This window comes from Aspergillus karnatakaensis (assembly GCF_047715665.1).
Source record: "Aspergillus karnatakaensis strain CBS 102800 unplaced genomic scaffold BJY04scaffold_90, whole genome shotgun sequence".
In the NCBI taxonomy this organism is placed as follows: Eukaryota; Fungi; Ascomycota; class Eurotiomycetes; order Eurotiales; family Aspergillaceae; genus Aspergillus; species Aspergillus karnatakaensis.
Genome location: NW_027395802.1, coordinates 34,080 through 48,953, shown reverse-complemented (window position 1 = coordinate 48,953; position 14,874 = coordinate 34,080). Strand labels below are relative to the sequence as shown.

Here is a 14,874-nt window from a genome sequence, read left to right as displayed (position 1 = left end):
ACGTAGGATCGACCGACCTATTGTACCTAGGTATATTCTGTAGACGCATGATGTCACATCTCAACCCGATTCCAAACGGAGCTGCATGGGACGATCCCACCTACGTACCATGATACCCCATAGTACAACAATCACCATGAGATCAGATCTCTTATCTTGACCACTCCCCCCACAATAGCTGCCAAAGAGTTCATAGCTGATATAAAGTTATAAACCCGTACCTTTTTCCATCAACAAACATACACAAAACAGATCCCCAAACACAGATAAATCTTGCCAGAAAACCAACCAACCAAACACAACACCACCCACATTAAGTCTAAACCATAAGCATAGGCATCTAACACCACCACCACCATGCCCTCTCCCGCAGAAACAAAAACCCAAACAACAGAACCCCTAACAATCGCCTTCACATACACCCCCAAAATCCCCTACCTGCAGCGCGGCCTAACCGAAACCCAAACCGCCGACCTGGCCGACGACGGCACAATCTCCGCCATTTCCAACGCACTGCAAAAACTAGGCCACAATGTCATCCACGTTGCAGGTATTGAGTCCCTCGTCGCACACTTCGCGGCAGGGGACCAGAAGGAGTGGGATCTAGTCTTCAATTACGCGGAGGGGATCCGCGGGTCCGCGACGAGTCGAGAGGCGCAGGTCCCCGCGCTGCTAGAGGCTTATGGGGTTGATTTTACGTTTGGAGATAGTGCTTGTTTGAGTGCTTGTGGGGGGAAGGGGGGTGCTAAGGTATAGTATATTCTTCTATTTCGTTTTGCTTTATTTGAGCCTTTTCATTCGCTCTCTCGCAAGAGTAAGAGCAAAAGTGAAAAGGAGCAGATGTGAGGCTTATAATGAGTAGATAGAAGCTAATAGGGATCTAGATGATACTATCACACCATGGAATCCCAACAGCGCCCTTCATAGTGATCCCCAAATACGGCTCCGCAGTCGACTACGAGTCACTCCTGCAAAAAAGGGCTAAGCAATTATCTTACCCGCTCTTCGCGAAGCCCGTCGCAGCATCAACATCTAACGGGATAACGCCCGCAAACAAAATCCGGCGGCCAGAGAATCTCAAAGACACGGTTGAGACGCTCCGGGGGGAGTTCAAGGACCAGGAAATCCTCCTCGAGGAGTTCCTTCCGGGGACGGAGTACACGGTAGCGATCTTAGGGCCGAATCAGAGCCCGCGCGTGCTGGGGGTCTCGGTTGTGACGTGGTATAATCCTGAGGGTGCTGACTCTAAGTCTAAGGCTAACTCTGGGGGTCAAGATGGCGGGGAGGATGGGAAAGAGGAAGATGGCGCAGGTGATGAGGACGGCGTGAACTTCGCGACGTGCTACTCGAAGTTTGCGCGCGGGCCGGGACAGGATATCGGGACTGAGACTGTGAGCTTGAGCGATCCGGTTGTGAACTCTGTTGCGGATGTCGCGGTAGAGACGTACAAGGTTCTCGGGTGTCGGGATGCAGCGAGGGTGGATGTGCGATTGAGTAGGGATGGGGTGCCGAATGTGATTGAGGTATGTTGTGTCTGTCCCATTCCTGGCAAACCTGTTATTCTACCTGTGTCTGGCGCTACGGGTACAGCTGGAGCTCCTGGGACTAACCGGCTCTGCTCGATAGGTAAACCCGATATTCGGCCTGAGGGACGACGTCTCCCTGTTCACGCGTATTGCGCGGGACAACGGGATGGAGTATCATGAGCTTTTGGGGGAGATTATCGCTTGTGCGAGGGCGCGAGGGAAGGAGGTTGTTTAGTAAGTAGTATGGTGCCCGCAATAGAAATAGATCATGTCGACGTGGGTTTACTTCAAACGAGAGAATAGGGCAAGATGTTTGTAAATGAGCAGTTGAAAAGACGTAAGGAGTGCTATTATATTTCTGATGACCAGTTAGGGCTTGCAGAGGGAAGTACGTAGCGGAGAAATGTATTGTATAGCGTGACTAGCCCTACTCGTGTGCCATCTGCAACAAGCTCTTGGCTCCATGGAAAGCTTCCACCTACCCTTAAGTGCTTTACAGGAGCTTGCTTACATGAAATCGCATTTCATGCTCTGCAACCGGTGATCAGTAACAAACTTAGATGTGCGCAGGACATGCATTAAGCCCTTGTAAACGACAGAATGGGATATAAAGGCACGCCTTCGAGGTACTGAGCAACTCTGGAAGGAACGACCACTTGAGGTGGCTAACTACCAAGTCATTGACTGGGTGGATCGAAACTATTTTTTTTGGCCTGAGGTATAGATATTAGGACCCGTCTGATATCTGGAGATCTGCAATAGCCTCACTCAAACCCCAACTCCAAAGCATATTCCTAAAGACATCCGCAGATACAATGACAGAGAAGCAACACTGTTGTATTCTTGGAGTGACTCAGTGACTCAAACAAGTATGTACCTAACCTATTTACCCTATCCTCTAACGCCATCCTAACAACCCAACCGTAGCAAGAACTCCTATTAGATCGTTCAACGATCTTGATACAAGTAGTACAATACAGTACCAGTCCTAGTTCTAGGACACAGAACAAAAACACATAGTAGGAAAGTAATAAAGAAAGAAAGTGGGAAGTGAGTGCTCAACACTCACTACAGCATCTACGATAAGCTCGCCCTTGGGAACGTCTTCTTGCGCAGGCTCTGCGCAATCCCACGCAGTCTTTTCAAGGGCGCCGGTGCAGTCGTCGCCGTATTCGACGAAGATAATGAAGACCAGCCATTGTGTGATGAAGAGGAGGGAGGGGTTTTGCGAGTTTTGCGGATCGTGGATCTCTTGCGAAGAGGTGGGTGGTCGCTATAGATAATCGCTGTCGGGTTGGAAGCGCCCTTGCTCTGCCCAATGTCATATATCGCGGCGAGGTCAACGGGATCGATGTTTGTGTTTGCGGATGAGAGGGGCACAGGAAAAGCGGGAGGAGCACGCGGGTCTTCGTAGCAGACTGGTGGTCCTGGCTCGCCGAGGTCGTGATCGGTTTCATTGTGTGCTGTCCAGGGTCGTACCATGGACAGGGGTCGAGACAGGGGTCTAACGCTGGGGGCGTAGCAGGATTCGGCGTCTTTCTCTTCGAGGCGCTCGGAGATGGAGGGCATCGGGTGGTGCGGGGAGTCGCCGACGAGGTCGTCGTGGGCTTTTTCGTTTTCGTTGAGGTCGTAAGATGCATCGTATGCATCTGGTTCTTCCTCAATTACATCACAGTTATCGCTGCCGTTGAGATATGAATCTCGTTGGTGGTTGCTGGCCGAGTGGCTATCCACATCTTCAATGTAGGAAACAATCCGCGCAAAGTCTAGAGACTCATGCGGGTTCAGGATCTCGAATGAAGTTCCTTGATGTACCACCGTGGCCGTTGGCGGTTTTCTCGCCCGTCGGGTTTTGAACAGGACCGAGTCTGACCGAGCCCTACTGTGACCGTGGAACTCGACAACATCCGGAGTGTCCGGGTCGGGGAATTTCTCGAGTCGATCGCGAAAGGTGTCCTACCATGGTTAACACAAGCGCAGGTACGGTTCAACGTGCACCTACCAGAAGTTTATACGGGCTCTGCTTGCCGTCTTTCGAGCTCTCATAGTGAGCCCCATCCAGCAACGGAGACAGAGAATCTATCAACATCAGTAACAGCCCAACCATCCAACTTGAATAACGTACATCCATACCCTTCCACCAGCTCCGGCAACTGCTCGCTCAAAGCACTAGGTGAATAAGACGGCGACAGCGGCGGCGGGGGACTCGACGTTGTCGAAGACGCTGCGAAGGGATGATAATAAGCATTATAATAAGACGTCCCCATTTGCGCTTGCGTCGTCTGGTTCAGATTCGAGGCGGCGTTCTTGCGCCTCAGTGTCTTGCCCTCTTGCCCGTCAAACAGATCCTTCGCCTGAGAAAGGGATTTGCGATAATTGTGCAGCGACAGCGCACCCGGAAATCCTGCCAGAGGCTCGATGGGAAGTGTAGGAGAGCTCTGGGAGGGGAGCTGGAATGCAGGAGGAGGGGAGGGTGATTTGGATTTTAGGTGGTGGTGGTGGTGTAAGGAATCATGGCGGGTGGGCCAGGCCTCCATGGTCGAAGTGACACAACACAAAGTTTAGTGGATGGTCTGATACATCAACGGTCGTGTCTCATTGACTATGACGATCGTTCTGACCAGTATATGCCTGGCTGCGGGTGTCTCATCCCATTGATTCAGTCGCAGAGAAGAGGGTAGAGTGAGGGGAGGGCCTGAGCAACCAGCAGGCCGGGTGGTTTATGTTGTTGTAGATAGAGAGCTAGAAAATAGAAACGAACAAACGAGCGACTATAGCAAAGCTAATGCAGGTGACAATAAAGGAGAGAATGGAATAAAAAGGTAGAGAGAAAGAAAATGCAAAAAGGCAGGACTGGAAAGAGGAGAAGAAAAGATAGAAGAAGAAAAAAACACAGCAGCAAGGTATAGACAGACAGACCGAGCAAGTAAGTGCGACGTCACATTCATCTGGATCTGGGCCTCCCCTCCCTACTACCAAGTCCACTCTGAGACTCTGACATTCTTCTGATCACTAGTTCATCGAGATTAGAACCGACATTGGGCCAAAAAGGCCAGCAACGTGGCTCCAGATCGCCTCCCTTGCTGACGAGAATTCCTGTTTCAGTGTGGTGAGGGCTTCCCTCCAATGCCTCCTATCAGTGTCTTTATCCCTCCCATTCGTCCACGCCCTTCAGCTCCCCGCAGCCAATAACACCATCAGGCTCAACATTCCTCTCCCAAAGGTGGCGAACGGGGTTTCAGCGCAATTTGCTTTTTTCTTTCGGCTACGAAGGACTAGCTAGAGCCTAGAGGACGTGTCATGCATTAACCTGCAGAGTTCCTGAACTCTAATCGTGCGGGTGTGTGTTGTCGGCCGTGCTTTGCTGACCGTTGGTCGACTGATCACATTTCATACGTAAAAGGGAGAGAAATGTCATGAATAGCTAGTATGCCTCGTATTATTTGAGCCTCAATCTGATGCGATGGAATTCAACTCCAATGATGCTGAAACAATGCTAAAGAGGAATGTGAAAATAGTGTCATGTCATCGCTCGTCGTCGTAGTCATCATGAGCCAAAATTAAAAGAAAATAGTTCCTTCCAGCCAACATACTCAATCTCAAGTTCCGGCCTGTATGAAGGGAGACAAACAAAAGGAAATTAACAATAAAAAATTCGCGTCCAGGGGAATCTTTCCATGATGATGATAACCAGTGTAAATGGCTGAAATAGCTGAGCTGTCCGTCAAATCAAATCTAATGCCGTTTATATTTCTAGAATCAAACGTCAGCGAATCATTCTCATCACAGCCATCGGGCCGGCAGCTTATTCTTACATCCTCAATTTTGCGGCGATTGCTCGGGTCCAATGAATTGCCTGCTCCGAGTAACGTCTGTCCGACGGCCTTGGAAACACCAATCGCTGGCCGAAGGATAACTGTCGGCGCGCGTTTCAGAACTGCTCGCGCAGCAGCCTTAGCACTACCACTCTCCGCCAGCTCCCCCGGGACAGCGATGATCGCATCTCGCGTCAGGAGCAGGTCGCGCTCCAATCCCCGGAACGCTCCTCGAAGGCCTTGCACCACCCCGACCGGCTGATCGGCGTACAGCGAGATTTTCTTAGTCGCTTCTTCGTCGATCTCCTCGTCCTCGTCTCCTGCTAGCTGGCCGGCGGGCGTGGTCAACATTTCCTCTGCACTCTGAAGCACGGTTTGAGTCCCAATCGCAAGCTTGGCACCCAGCTTCACAAGCTCATTGGATGTTGTTTTGGCGAAGGCGAGCGCGCCTTTCTGGATGCTGCGCACGATACGGCCATCTTTGCGGTATTCTCGCATTGGAACAACAACCAGATCTTTGACTCCACTCCCGACATTGACGAGGGACCTGAACGGGGCCAGGCCGGCGAGGACGCCGGGGAGCTGGTTCTGCTTGACATCTGGCATCCAAATGTCGTTCAGCGTTTGGCCCAGCCTGTCAAATCCGGAAGATCCATAGACGATGACGTGTCGCATCACCATATCCGCCTCGTCTAGAATCATGAAGTTCATGAACTCCGTAGTGCGGCCAGATCTGAGGCTTGCGTAGTCGACGTGCTTTGGTTTGAAGTCGAGCTTGACAGGTATGGCATTGATCTCCGCTCGCTGAATATACGGTGGTTCCTGAGGAGGGCCGGGGGCGGGAGCTGAGTCGTCCCTGAATTCAAAGAAGCGGCTGAGGAAGTCGAGAGCATCCTGATCCACGTGGAGACGTAGAGGAAGTATCGTTGCCTGAATTTGTCAGAACAATTGGTACCAAAACAAATGTGTCTCTACTTACCTTGAGGACGAGTTCGGATGCAGCGAGTTCCGATACAGGTCGTACCGTCAGAATCTCGAGATGCATCATACTGGTCCCAGTTTCCTTTTCACCTGCTTCGCGCATATACGTGGCAAACTTCTTCCACGTTGAGCTGGGTAGATGGTCAAAGATTTCCAATTCTTTCACCCGCACATCCAACGAGTTCTGCGTTTCCCCCGACCCAGGAGGAAAGACGACAAGATCTGCAGAAATGCCCTTGAGCTCAAAGGTCATTTTATGAGCCTTGCTTCGGGATAATCGCAGCTTTCTCCCTCTCATACTAGGTGACTTGTTCCTGGCTGTGGTAATTGTACTTGTTGTCGCATAACTACCAGTCTCGCTAATCAGATCATCAATATTGCGATTGATCTCCTGGTTAATGTCACCGCGTAGATCACTGGCGTCTCTATTAGCCGGTATGTTAATGTAGATTGAATTGAACAGGCAGTCGCCGATGACAACGTCCTCGTCCTGGTCAAAGTTAGGGGATGCTCTGCTTCCAGCTCGGGTCCGACGCTCGGTGGCTTTCTTCTCCACGTCTTTGACAGCCTTCGAAATTGTGTCTCGCGTGCGCTGCCAATCGTATCCGTCGAAGAGATTCCAAATAACATGGGCATCACGGATTCTAACCCTCAGAGGGCTGTTGCGGAACTTCGAGTCGTCGGATAGTCCATACGTGTTCTGCGTCGAATCCCACCTGTGTGCTGTACCCCCGACCGATGATTGTTGCGTGAAATGGTCGTCCCTGAAATCAAGCTCAGAGACGCTGGACGACACAACGTATTGCGAGTGGAAGCTGTCGCCAAACTCATTGGACCCAGAAATTGTGCTATCGTTGAGAGGATGTGGGTAAAAGTCACTGACATATTCAAGCTCATCATGCTCTGGTATGTCAGCCCTGTCAACGGTTTCCACAAGCGTGTCTTCTGGCTGAATTGCAGTAAACGCGTCACCAGTAAAAGAAGCCAACATGTCATTGATTGGAACAACTTCTGTCCGGTACTTAGTGACTTGACTTGGGGGCGTTGGTGGTTGAAGTCCGTTCATTATGCTGATGAGGGTTTGCGTCGAATCAGCGCACGTCTCAAGGATCAGCAGGTCGTCACGAATCTCCACATCAAGAGATTTGGTGCCATTTTCAGCTAGGGACATTATTTTCACGGTCGCCGTGGCTGAGGAGATAGACGAGACGGATACATAGCCCAGGTCCATGAAGGACTGGATTTGGTTGCTCTGCGGAATTAGTGCATTCCACCTTGGTACGTTGGTGCCCGAGCCGACGTTGCTCACATCGTCGATGATCATAATGGATGCTTTCCGCAGATTTAGGTGAGCCTCTGAGGATAGATCGTGAATAGTGCCACCAAAGCTAGCATCACTTAGCACGACAAGCCCTCTGGCGACGGTCCCGCGAGGGTTGAGACCAAGGACGCAGTCTCGCAAAGCCACTGTTAGCTTTGTAGGCTTACTCAAAGCCACAGAGCTGTCTTCCTTGTGGTTCGTTGGCGGCTGTAGTTCTGCAAAATTCGCTGAAGAAGAAGCCATGTTAGAAGCAACGTCTCCCGACGTCATCTCCTCACTGATGCCCAGAAGCGCAGTCATGGACGGGATTGTATATTCGACGCGCAAGCCGTGTAGCTTGATTTTGATCGTAGGGTCCATCTCATCAGCAATGAAACGAGCCATCAGTGCTGGCATCTGGGCTGCCTCCGAAGGCAATGCTGCTCCAAGAAGCTCTTCATCGGAATTTCTGACAACCTTAGCTGACCCAACCTGAGCTGCCACAAGCGAGGGAATACTAATGTGGGCGACTTCAGCTTTTCCGAGGTTCGCGGTGACGATACCAACCTTTCCACCAACGTGCAACTGAGCCTCAAACTCTCGGATCAGCGCTAGCGTGAGAATTCCCGGACGATCGTCTTCAGGAAGATACTTGGCAACGTTGGATAGCCTCCCCAGCTCTTCCCCAAGCTGCTGAAGCGGCCCCAGGTCAGGAATGTGGGTGACATTGACATTCACCCCTGCAACCGTGACACGAAGAACAGATCCCTGCTTCCGTTGCCGGAAAAGGGTGTCTAACATGATATCATCGTCTTCATCGTACTTGTCTTTCGAGGGTGTGATCAGATATAGAAGCCGGTCAAGGTCTGTTTCTTTGGGGGAGTCCAAGAACTCCACACGTATATTCTTCAAGATGACTTCTGCTGGAGCATCTTTGGAGTCATCATGCGAGAACGGCCCGCTAAGCTTGGCTTTGTCTATCTGAAGTGCCAACGCTTCAGATCTGCTGACGATTTTGGCGGCTGTTGTTCGCAATGTAAGGTAGTGATTTTCTCCCGCTACGTCTAACGCCAATCCCCCGACCCGGACATTTACCTTCCAGGGAGTGCCCCGGACCGAGGTTTTTGGAGGAGGCAAAGAAGTGCCCTCGAAGTGGACCCCACGAGCTCTCTTCGGCACATCCTTCTTTGGTGTTTTATTGCCGGCTATCGATGATATTGAGCTGCCAAGTTCCATGATAGTACTCAATCCTCCAAACCATCCAATCGCTTCTTCCAATCGCTGCGTGTTCAGATTGATACACAGTGGAAGCGTGGAGATACTGAAAGTAGCTGCACCGGGCGACTTGCTCAAAGAAAGGGTTATATCATCACCCGTCGGGGACCCAATGTCCCTTGTGGATTCGCGCATCTTCATGTCTTCACTGAAAGAAATCAAATCTTCGGATGCAAATCCGAACGTGAATTTGGATACATGGGCAGATAGTTTGGCCGTATCTTTTATGCTCGAATAGTGAACTCTGAAGCCGGAAGCTGTTGCCTGTATAATGATATCATCATGCAAGAAGCCCGGAATGGCAGTGAAAAGAGCTTGCTCCTTGCCTGGTACATAGGGATGCTCGGGAATTAGCTCAACGAACTTGATAGAGAATCTGCTCAGCGTAAGACTAAAAGACTGTGGATCCTGCTCATTATTCTTTGGGGCCTTGCCGGTTTGACTATTATCACCAAAGGCCTGTAGCACCCTTTGACCAAATTTGACTGCCAGCCAGCCGAGGGCGATATCAAATTGAATGTCTATGGACGAAATTTCAATGTGAATGGCATTGTCACTTCTCGGCGACGTTGGGCCTTGCGTTTTATCAGGCTTGATATCGGTACTTTCCCCGGCAAAAGCCATGTCAGTCGAGTCGCGGTGGCTTCGAAACGAAGAAGAAGTTTTGAGAGAGGACACTAGTTTATCCCTAGCCTGAGACCACGCCAAATGGGCCGTGGAATCCTTGAAGCTGTCGCTCTCGGACCCCGTATCAATGGATTCGGATGGATCTTGATGTTCTCTGTCATGTTTGGCGGGTACCCATATCGTGACTCGGTCAATAATAAGCAGCCGCTTTGTGACATCCGAAATTTCGTTCAAGCTTAGAGGAGATTCGGATTGCTTGTCGCTCAACTCGTAATCATTTTCATGTGGCTCGTCTAAACCTCCGTAACCCGATGGATACGTTTTTGGGTGGTCCGCAGGTTTGGGAGTCGATATAGGGGTTGTATCTTGGTCTTCCTGTCCAACGGTACTGGACTCAATCTGGTGGCTCGAAGCATGAGGTCGCTGCGTAGCATGTGTGGAAAGCGTAGCTTCGGGTGAATCCCACGCTCCCGGGATACTTGGAATAAAGCTTCTGGAGTCGGAACCGTGGCTCATAGCGCTCATGTACATGCTCTGTGCTTCCTCGTTGGAGAACAATTTTGACTCTGAGAGTTCATCATTGAAATAGCTGGAAGCGGAATCCGACCCGTCTGTTTCGTACGGGGACAACGCGATCTGCTGTGGTGTTTGTCCGGCATTCTCTGTCACGCCACTGAAGCTTGGTAGATTTGGGGTTGAGGACTGCGCTGCACGAGTTGGGTGTGGTTGTTGGATATCTCGTACATTGGGTTCCGAGACTGCCACAGCCATTTTAAGATCAGATCTCGGGGTTATACCTTGAGATTCCGACCCCGAAGCCTGTAACCCTGAATTTTGTAGGCGTGGTGTACTGTCATCCGTATCCGGCAGATCTAAATAATCAGGAGGTTGGTTGTCGAGACTGTCTAGATCATCATCTTGAAGATGAGAATCTATCACGGAATCAAGGTATGCCGGGTTATCCAAGAGTCTTTCTTCCTCAGACATATCTTGCGAATCTTCCAGTGACCCATGGCTCCTGGCCCCCTCCGTATCAGCATCAGAAAACCTGCCATCGTGGGTATAAGACGACTCCTCAAGCCTGGAGGAGCCTTTATGCCCCTCTGGAGTAGACGTGACGCTGTGATGAGATTCAAAAATAGTCGATTGCATCATAGCATGAGTAGAGCTGGAAGCAGACGAAGGTGCAGGAGGAATCGATGCGCTAGGGCTCGACGGCTGGCTCGGCTTCGAAGGCTGAGGGGTGGAAGGAGAGCCGGGTGCAGTGAAGCGGGAATAGTTGGAAAAGACTACAGGTTCGGAGACCAGGGCGAAGTTGATATCGGAGAGGGATATTGGTCGTTTACCTGCGTGTGATGGATGTTCACTCGAGGTAGCAGCCGTGGCGACCGCACCCACACTGATTTGTCGAATGCTCAATAGACCCGATATCAGGTCCGGCTTGTCCTCGGGCTGCCTTTTTATCGAGCCCTCTTGCTTCGTTTCTACATCAAGCCGTATTGATATGTCCTCGACCTGTACTTGCAAGCGATCCGCAACGCCCCTCAAAAATGCCGCGATAAAACTCGGTAACGAAACTGCTTCATTTCCAAGTCCGAGTTCTTCCTCATCATCACTGATTGATGATGATGTGCGCTGCAGCAACTGTGACTGTGACGATATAGCAGCTTGTAATTCCTCCTTCTCTTCTTTCGGTTCGGTCTGCAAGAAGGACTGGGCGAGGTCTGCGGGATTTGGAATAATCTTATCATGACTGGTTTGATAAGCTGAGAAGACAGTCTCTCTTGTAGCACCAACATCCTTCTCCGAGGGCAGCCTCAAATGCACATCTACCCCACTAACCTCGCAGCTTATCCCGCTGCTGTAGATATCGGCCGGTACGGTGAGTTTCAGGGACTGTATTCGAGCTCTGAGGAGCTTGCTCGATGCTGGAAGGTTGGCGAGCGTGGCTAGTTTCTTTCAGGCAATACAGTGGTTAGCATGGGATGCCAGCGGTGAATCGCATGAAATTGCGGGGAAGAAACCACAGGCCACTTACCTCGAGTCGCAAGCCGATGTCCCGGACTTCAACCGTGCTTCGTTGCCCCCAGCGAACCCCCAAGCTGTCGAGATCTAAAGCTTCAGTATCGACGAGCTCGAGCCGAGATAGAGCATATTTGAGTAGCCGCTTCTGGACAAAAGATGGTAGAAAGTAGGACATGACGGGCGTTCAGGAGCCGACCGGGCTCACTCAAAATACGGTAAATATCATTGGAATAGGTTCCATAACATGAATCCTTGAGCACAGAATAACAATAGAAGTGCCGTTGAAAGGAAAGCGCTGACGCGAACAGCAGCTCCACGAGACAGCGGTCGAGTGGGAGGGCTGAGCAAGTGCCTGGTGGAATGACGTTTGGGGGATTTGCGGCACTAGTGAGCGACAGCGATCAGGCGGAGAAGACAAAGCCAGATGTTGGGCGTGACAACGAACGTAGTGGTCTTGAGAGCGGTAGAGCTGTGAGCCGTTACTGCTAGCTGCTAGCAGACAGCTCAATTCGAGAAAGTCTTCTGGCCTGCTATAGATGACGGGGAGGATTGTGCTCTTGGGCAAGGAACCAGTGGTGGCTACTGGTGCTGAGTGGAGTCGAGGGTCGAGACTCGGTGTACGAAACCAACGTCAACGCAGACGACAACAAGCGGTCCGGAATTTGCGAAATTTGAGTATTACGACTACTTAGGTAGACATATCTTCCTTGAAGCTGTCCGCACTGGCTGGGAATGCTCGCAGTAGGAACAAAAATCCATTCATCTGCAAGTAGCATAAAGTTATGCTACAGCGATGACTAAGCTGTCCAAAGAGCTATAGTTAGTTATTCCTATTCTGTAACTAAAGCATTCGTCATTAATGCCTGAGGCAGCAGATATCTCACAGAAAGATAAGTTAAATGGCCACAGGTGAGGTCGTATATAAATATGGTTTATGGAGTTCAGACCTCCGACGCCAGACTATCTCCTTGTTCACTGCCATACTTTGCTTCAAAAGTCTGCACAACCCACTCACAGAACTTGTCAAAATCAGTATAAAATTCGCGCAACCGAGAAGCATTTGCACCCTCCCCAAGAATGCCTTCTTGGATGCCTGTTGTCCACTCCTTTGAAGACACATCCTCGTAACAGCTCCAGCGGATCGAGTTTTCCACCATCGTGGTAAGACCGGTGAGTCCGAGGCTGCGAAACGCGAGCAAAATCTGATAGAACACTGGCGAGAGGCCATTCGGTCCCAGTCCAAGAATCCCCGGGGAGTCGTTGCTGATGGCTACGGACACTCCACGAGATAAGAGAGCCGGAAGTGGGTGCGCCTGGATGGAGTTTATAAGCCCGAAGGAAGCAGTCGAACTTGGTGAGTATTCGATCAAGATATTTTTCGATTTGATGACATCAATGAGCAACGGATGTTTATATAGCGAGAGACCCTGACTGATCCTTCGAGTACCCAGCAGAACTGCATCAAACAGATTGTCGTCTGCCTGGTCTCCGTCACCCAGGCAGTGGCCTGCATGGAACATGAACGGAATCTCAAAGCCTTCGTCGGCACAGCGCCCTCGGAACCAGAAAAGGATTGGCAAAAGATCGTTCAACGATCTTTCGTGACTCTCCTGCCCAAGAAGATCGAAACCACAAATTAAGTCCGGAAATTTGTCCTTCATGAGCAGGCATTGCTTCATGCTTAGGCCTATATCCTTGTTTGATAGGTTGCGCATGGTTGTCCATATTATCCGCGCATCATAGAAACCCTTCCCATCTTCCGAGCCTTTGAAGCGTTCTAACTCTTCTTGAAAGACCTCGAACCAGGCTGTATAATCTTGCTCGGTACTATCACTGCCTTCTCGGGTATACGAAAAGGTGAAAGCAACTCTGAACTCCACATACCTTATCTTATCCACGGCTAGCTGCGAGAATATACGTTGCAAAGATGTCCGCAATATAGGTTCACAGTGAAAAATCGAATTAATGATAGGCAAGTAGCGGTTGAAGAGGTCTGAGATCGCTCTTCCCCCCTGTCCAGTAAGAGACGGTTGTAAGGACCAACGGCTTTTAAGCCACGCACGAAAGCCTGCCTCTCCACCATCAGGGAAAGAAGCCGCGGCAGTCTTCAGGTTGACTAGAGTCGACGACTCGTAATCTTTCGACCATAACGCAGGCTCGTCGGTGATCTCCGCATTGGAGGTGGATTGAAAACGATAATGAAAGAGGACCGGGGCGTCTTGATAGTCACCCTGGCTTACTAGTGGACTTGGGGCAGATAAGTAAATACCAGGGGTGGCAAAAGCTTGGTCGATAAGGAAATCCGTTTCAACCATGACCGGCAGATGGCCATGCAGGAGAGACCCTTTGGGCAGATGTCGTACAATCTGCCAAAGATCCGAGCTTTCTAACCGTTGCTTAGCGCTGTCCGATATGAGGCTCAGATGCGGGACGGCGTCTGTTTGATGACCATCTTGAAGCTGGGCCAATTCATGTGCACAAATATGGGAAACAATTTGACATGCTTTGCTGGCTACTGGTGGTAAAGCGTTCAATAGGTTGGCATCTGGTAGCATGCATGACAATCATTAGCGGGAGAGCGCGAGTGAAGGTATGGAGGTCGAACCATGCCGCTGCGATTCCTCGCGTTCAATCAAAGAAAGCCGACCAGCCTGGAAGCGCTCGAGGAAGGGGTCGTCAGCACGTGGGACACCCTCGTCGGCCTCCCATGAACTACTCTCCGCATCCATTATCTGTCAACCAAGGCTGATTCTTTTCTGGCGAATGCTATTGGTGGTTTGAAACGCGGGATGAAGACCGTTTGGAAATAATGCAGGCCGGTAGTGTCCAGACTTCGGAGATGAGACTCCAGTTGATGGTTGATCTCGTGAGCTTCGAAGAAACGGGCGAAAAGGCCGGCCTTGGCAGAGGCTCCGTTATCATTTATCAATGACCGGGCCACGCAGAGCTGGAAACGGCCACCCCACTATTTCCGGAACCGGTTTTTTCTTCTCTTATCAGGAGAAACCGTTAATTGAACAACTCTTTCTCAATGAATGATCCCAACTGTCTATGAACAGCGGAACATGGACTTCGCATCCAGGTGAGGGGAGGACAGTTGGAGGCGGAAGGGCCGATGTGGTGGATGTAACCTTAACGATGTGGCGCGCCTTAGCGTGAGGTCCTAAATCCCAAGCGTCTTGGCTTTGCAGAGCACTAAGCAGCACTTCCTCCCGCCAAGAGCTACGCGAGCTTTCCGACAAATTCAGGTCGCGAGGTTTGTGTGTTCCTCTGGTCCACAGTTTGCTTTTCAGCGTGTTCGTTGCTGATAGCGGACCATATCTGT

General features: G+C 50.7%; 4 protein-coding genes across 4 annotated transcripts; 1 reads left to right on the top strand and 3 right to left on the bottom strand.

The window, feature by feature from the left end:
• Positions 1–143: 143 nt before the first annotated feature.
• Positions 144–1,948, top strand: BJY04DRAFT_202742 (D-alanine--D-alanine ligase family protein). Its single transcript, XM_073713261.1, has 3 exons — positions 144–750; positions 885–1,523; positions 1,627–1,948. The coding sequence occupies exons 1-3, from the start codon at positions 358–360 to the stop codon at positions 1,759–1,761; spliced, it is 1,167 nt and encodes a 388-aa protein (XP_073564851.1). The 5' UTR covers positions 144–357; the 3' UTR covers positions 1,762–1,948.
• Positions 1,949–2,256: 308 nt separating this feature from the next.
• BJY04DRAFT_202740 (oxidoreductase, short-chain dehydrogenase/reductase family) lies at positions 2,257–4,706 on the bottom strand. The gene is made up of 3 exons (XM_073713260.1): positions 3,652–4,706; positions 3,529–3,605; positions 2,257–3,482 (listed from the first exon to the last, which is right to left on the bottom strand). The coding sequence occupies exons 1-3, from the start codon at positions 4,061–4,063 to the stop codon at positions 2,604–2,606; spliced, it is 1,368 nt and encodes a 455-aa protein (XP_073564850.1). The 5' UTR covers positions 4,064–4,706; the 3' UTR covers positions 2,257–2,603.
• Positions 4,707–4,882: 176 nt separating this feature from the next.
• atg2 (putative autophagy regulatory protein Atg2) lies at positions 4,883–12,306 on the bottom strand. The gene is made up of 4 exons (XM_073713259.1): positions 11,563–12,306; positions 6,321–11,480; positions 5,342–6,271; positions 4,883–5,279 (listed from the first exon to the last, which is right to left on the bottom strand). Exons 1-4 carry the CDS (start codon positions 11,722–11,724, stop codon positions 5,262–5,264), a joined length of 6,270 nt encoding a protein of 2,089 aa, XP_073564849.1. The 5' UTR covers positions 11,725–12,306; the 3' UTR covers positions 4,883–5,261.
• On the bottom strand, positions 12,303–14,803 carry BJY04DRAFT_202737 (putative CECR1 family adenosine deaminase). The gene is made up of 2 exons (XM_073713258.1): positions 14,155–14,803; positions 12,303–14,094 (listed from the first exon to the last, which is right to left on the bottom strand). Exons 1-2 carry the CDS (start codon positions 14,276–14,278, stop codon positions 12,491–12,493), a joined length of 1,728 nt encoding a protein of 575 aa, XP_073564848.1. The 5' UTR covers positions 14,279–14,803; the 3' UTR covers positions 12,303–12,490.
• Between the last annotated feature and the right edge of the window lie 71 nt (positions 14,804–14,874).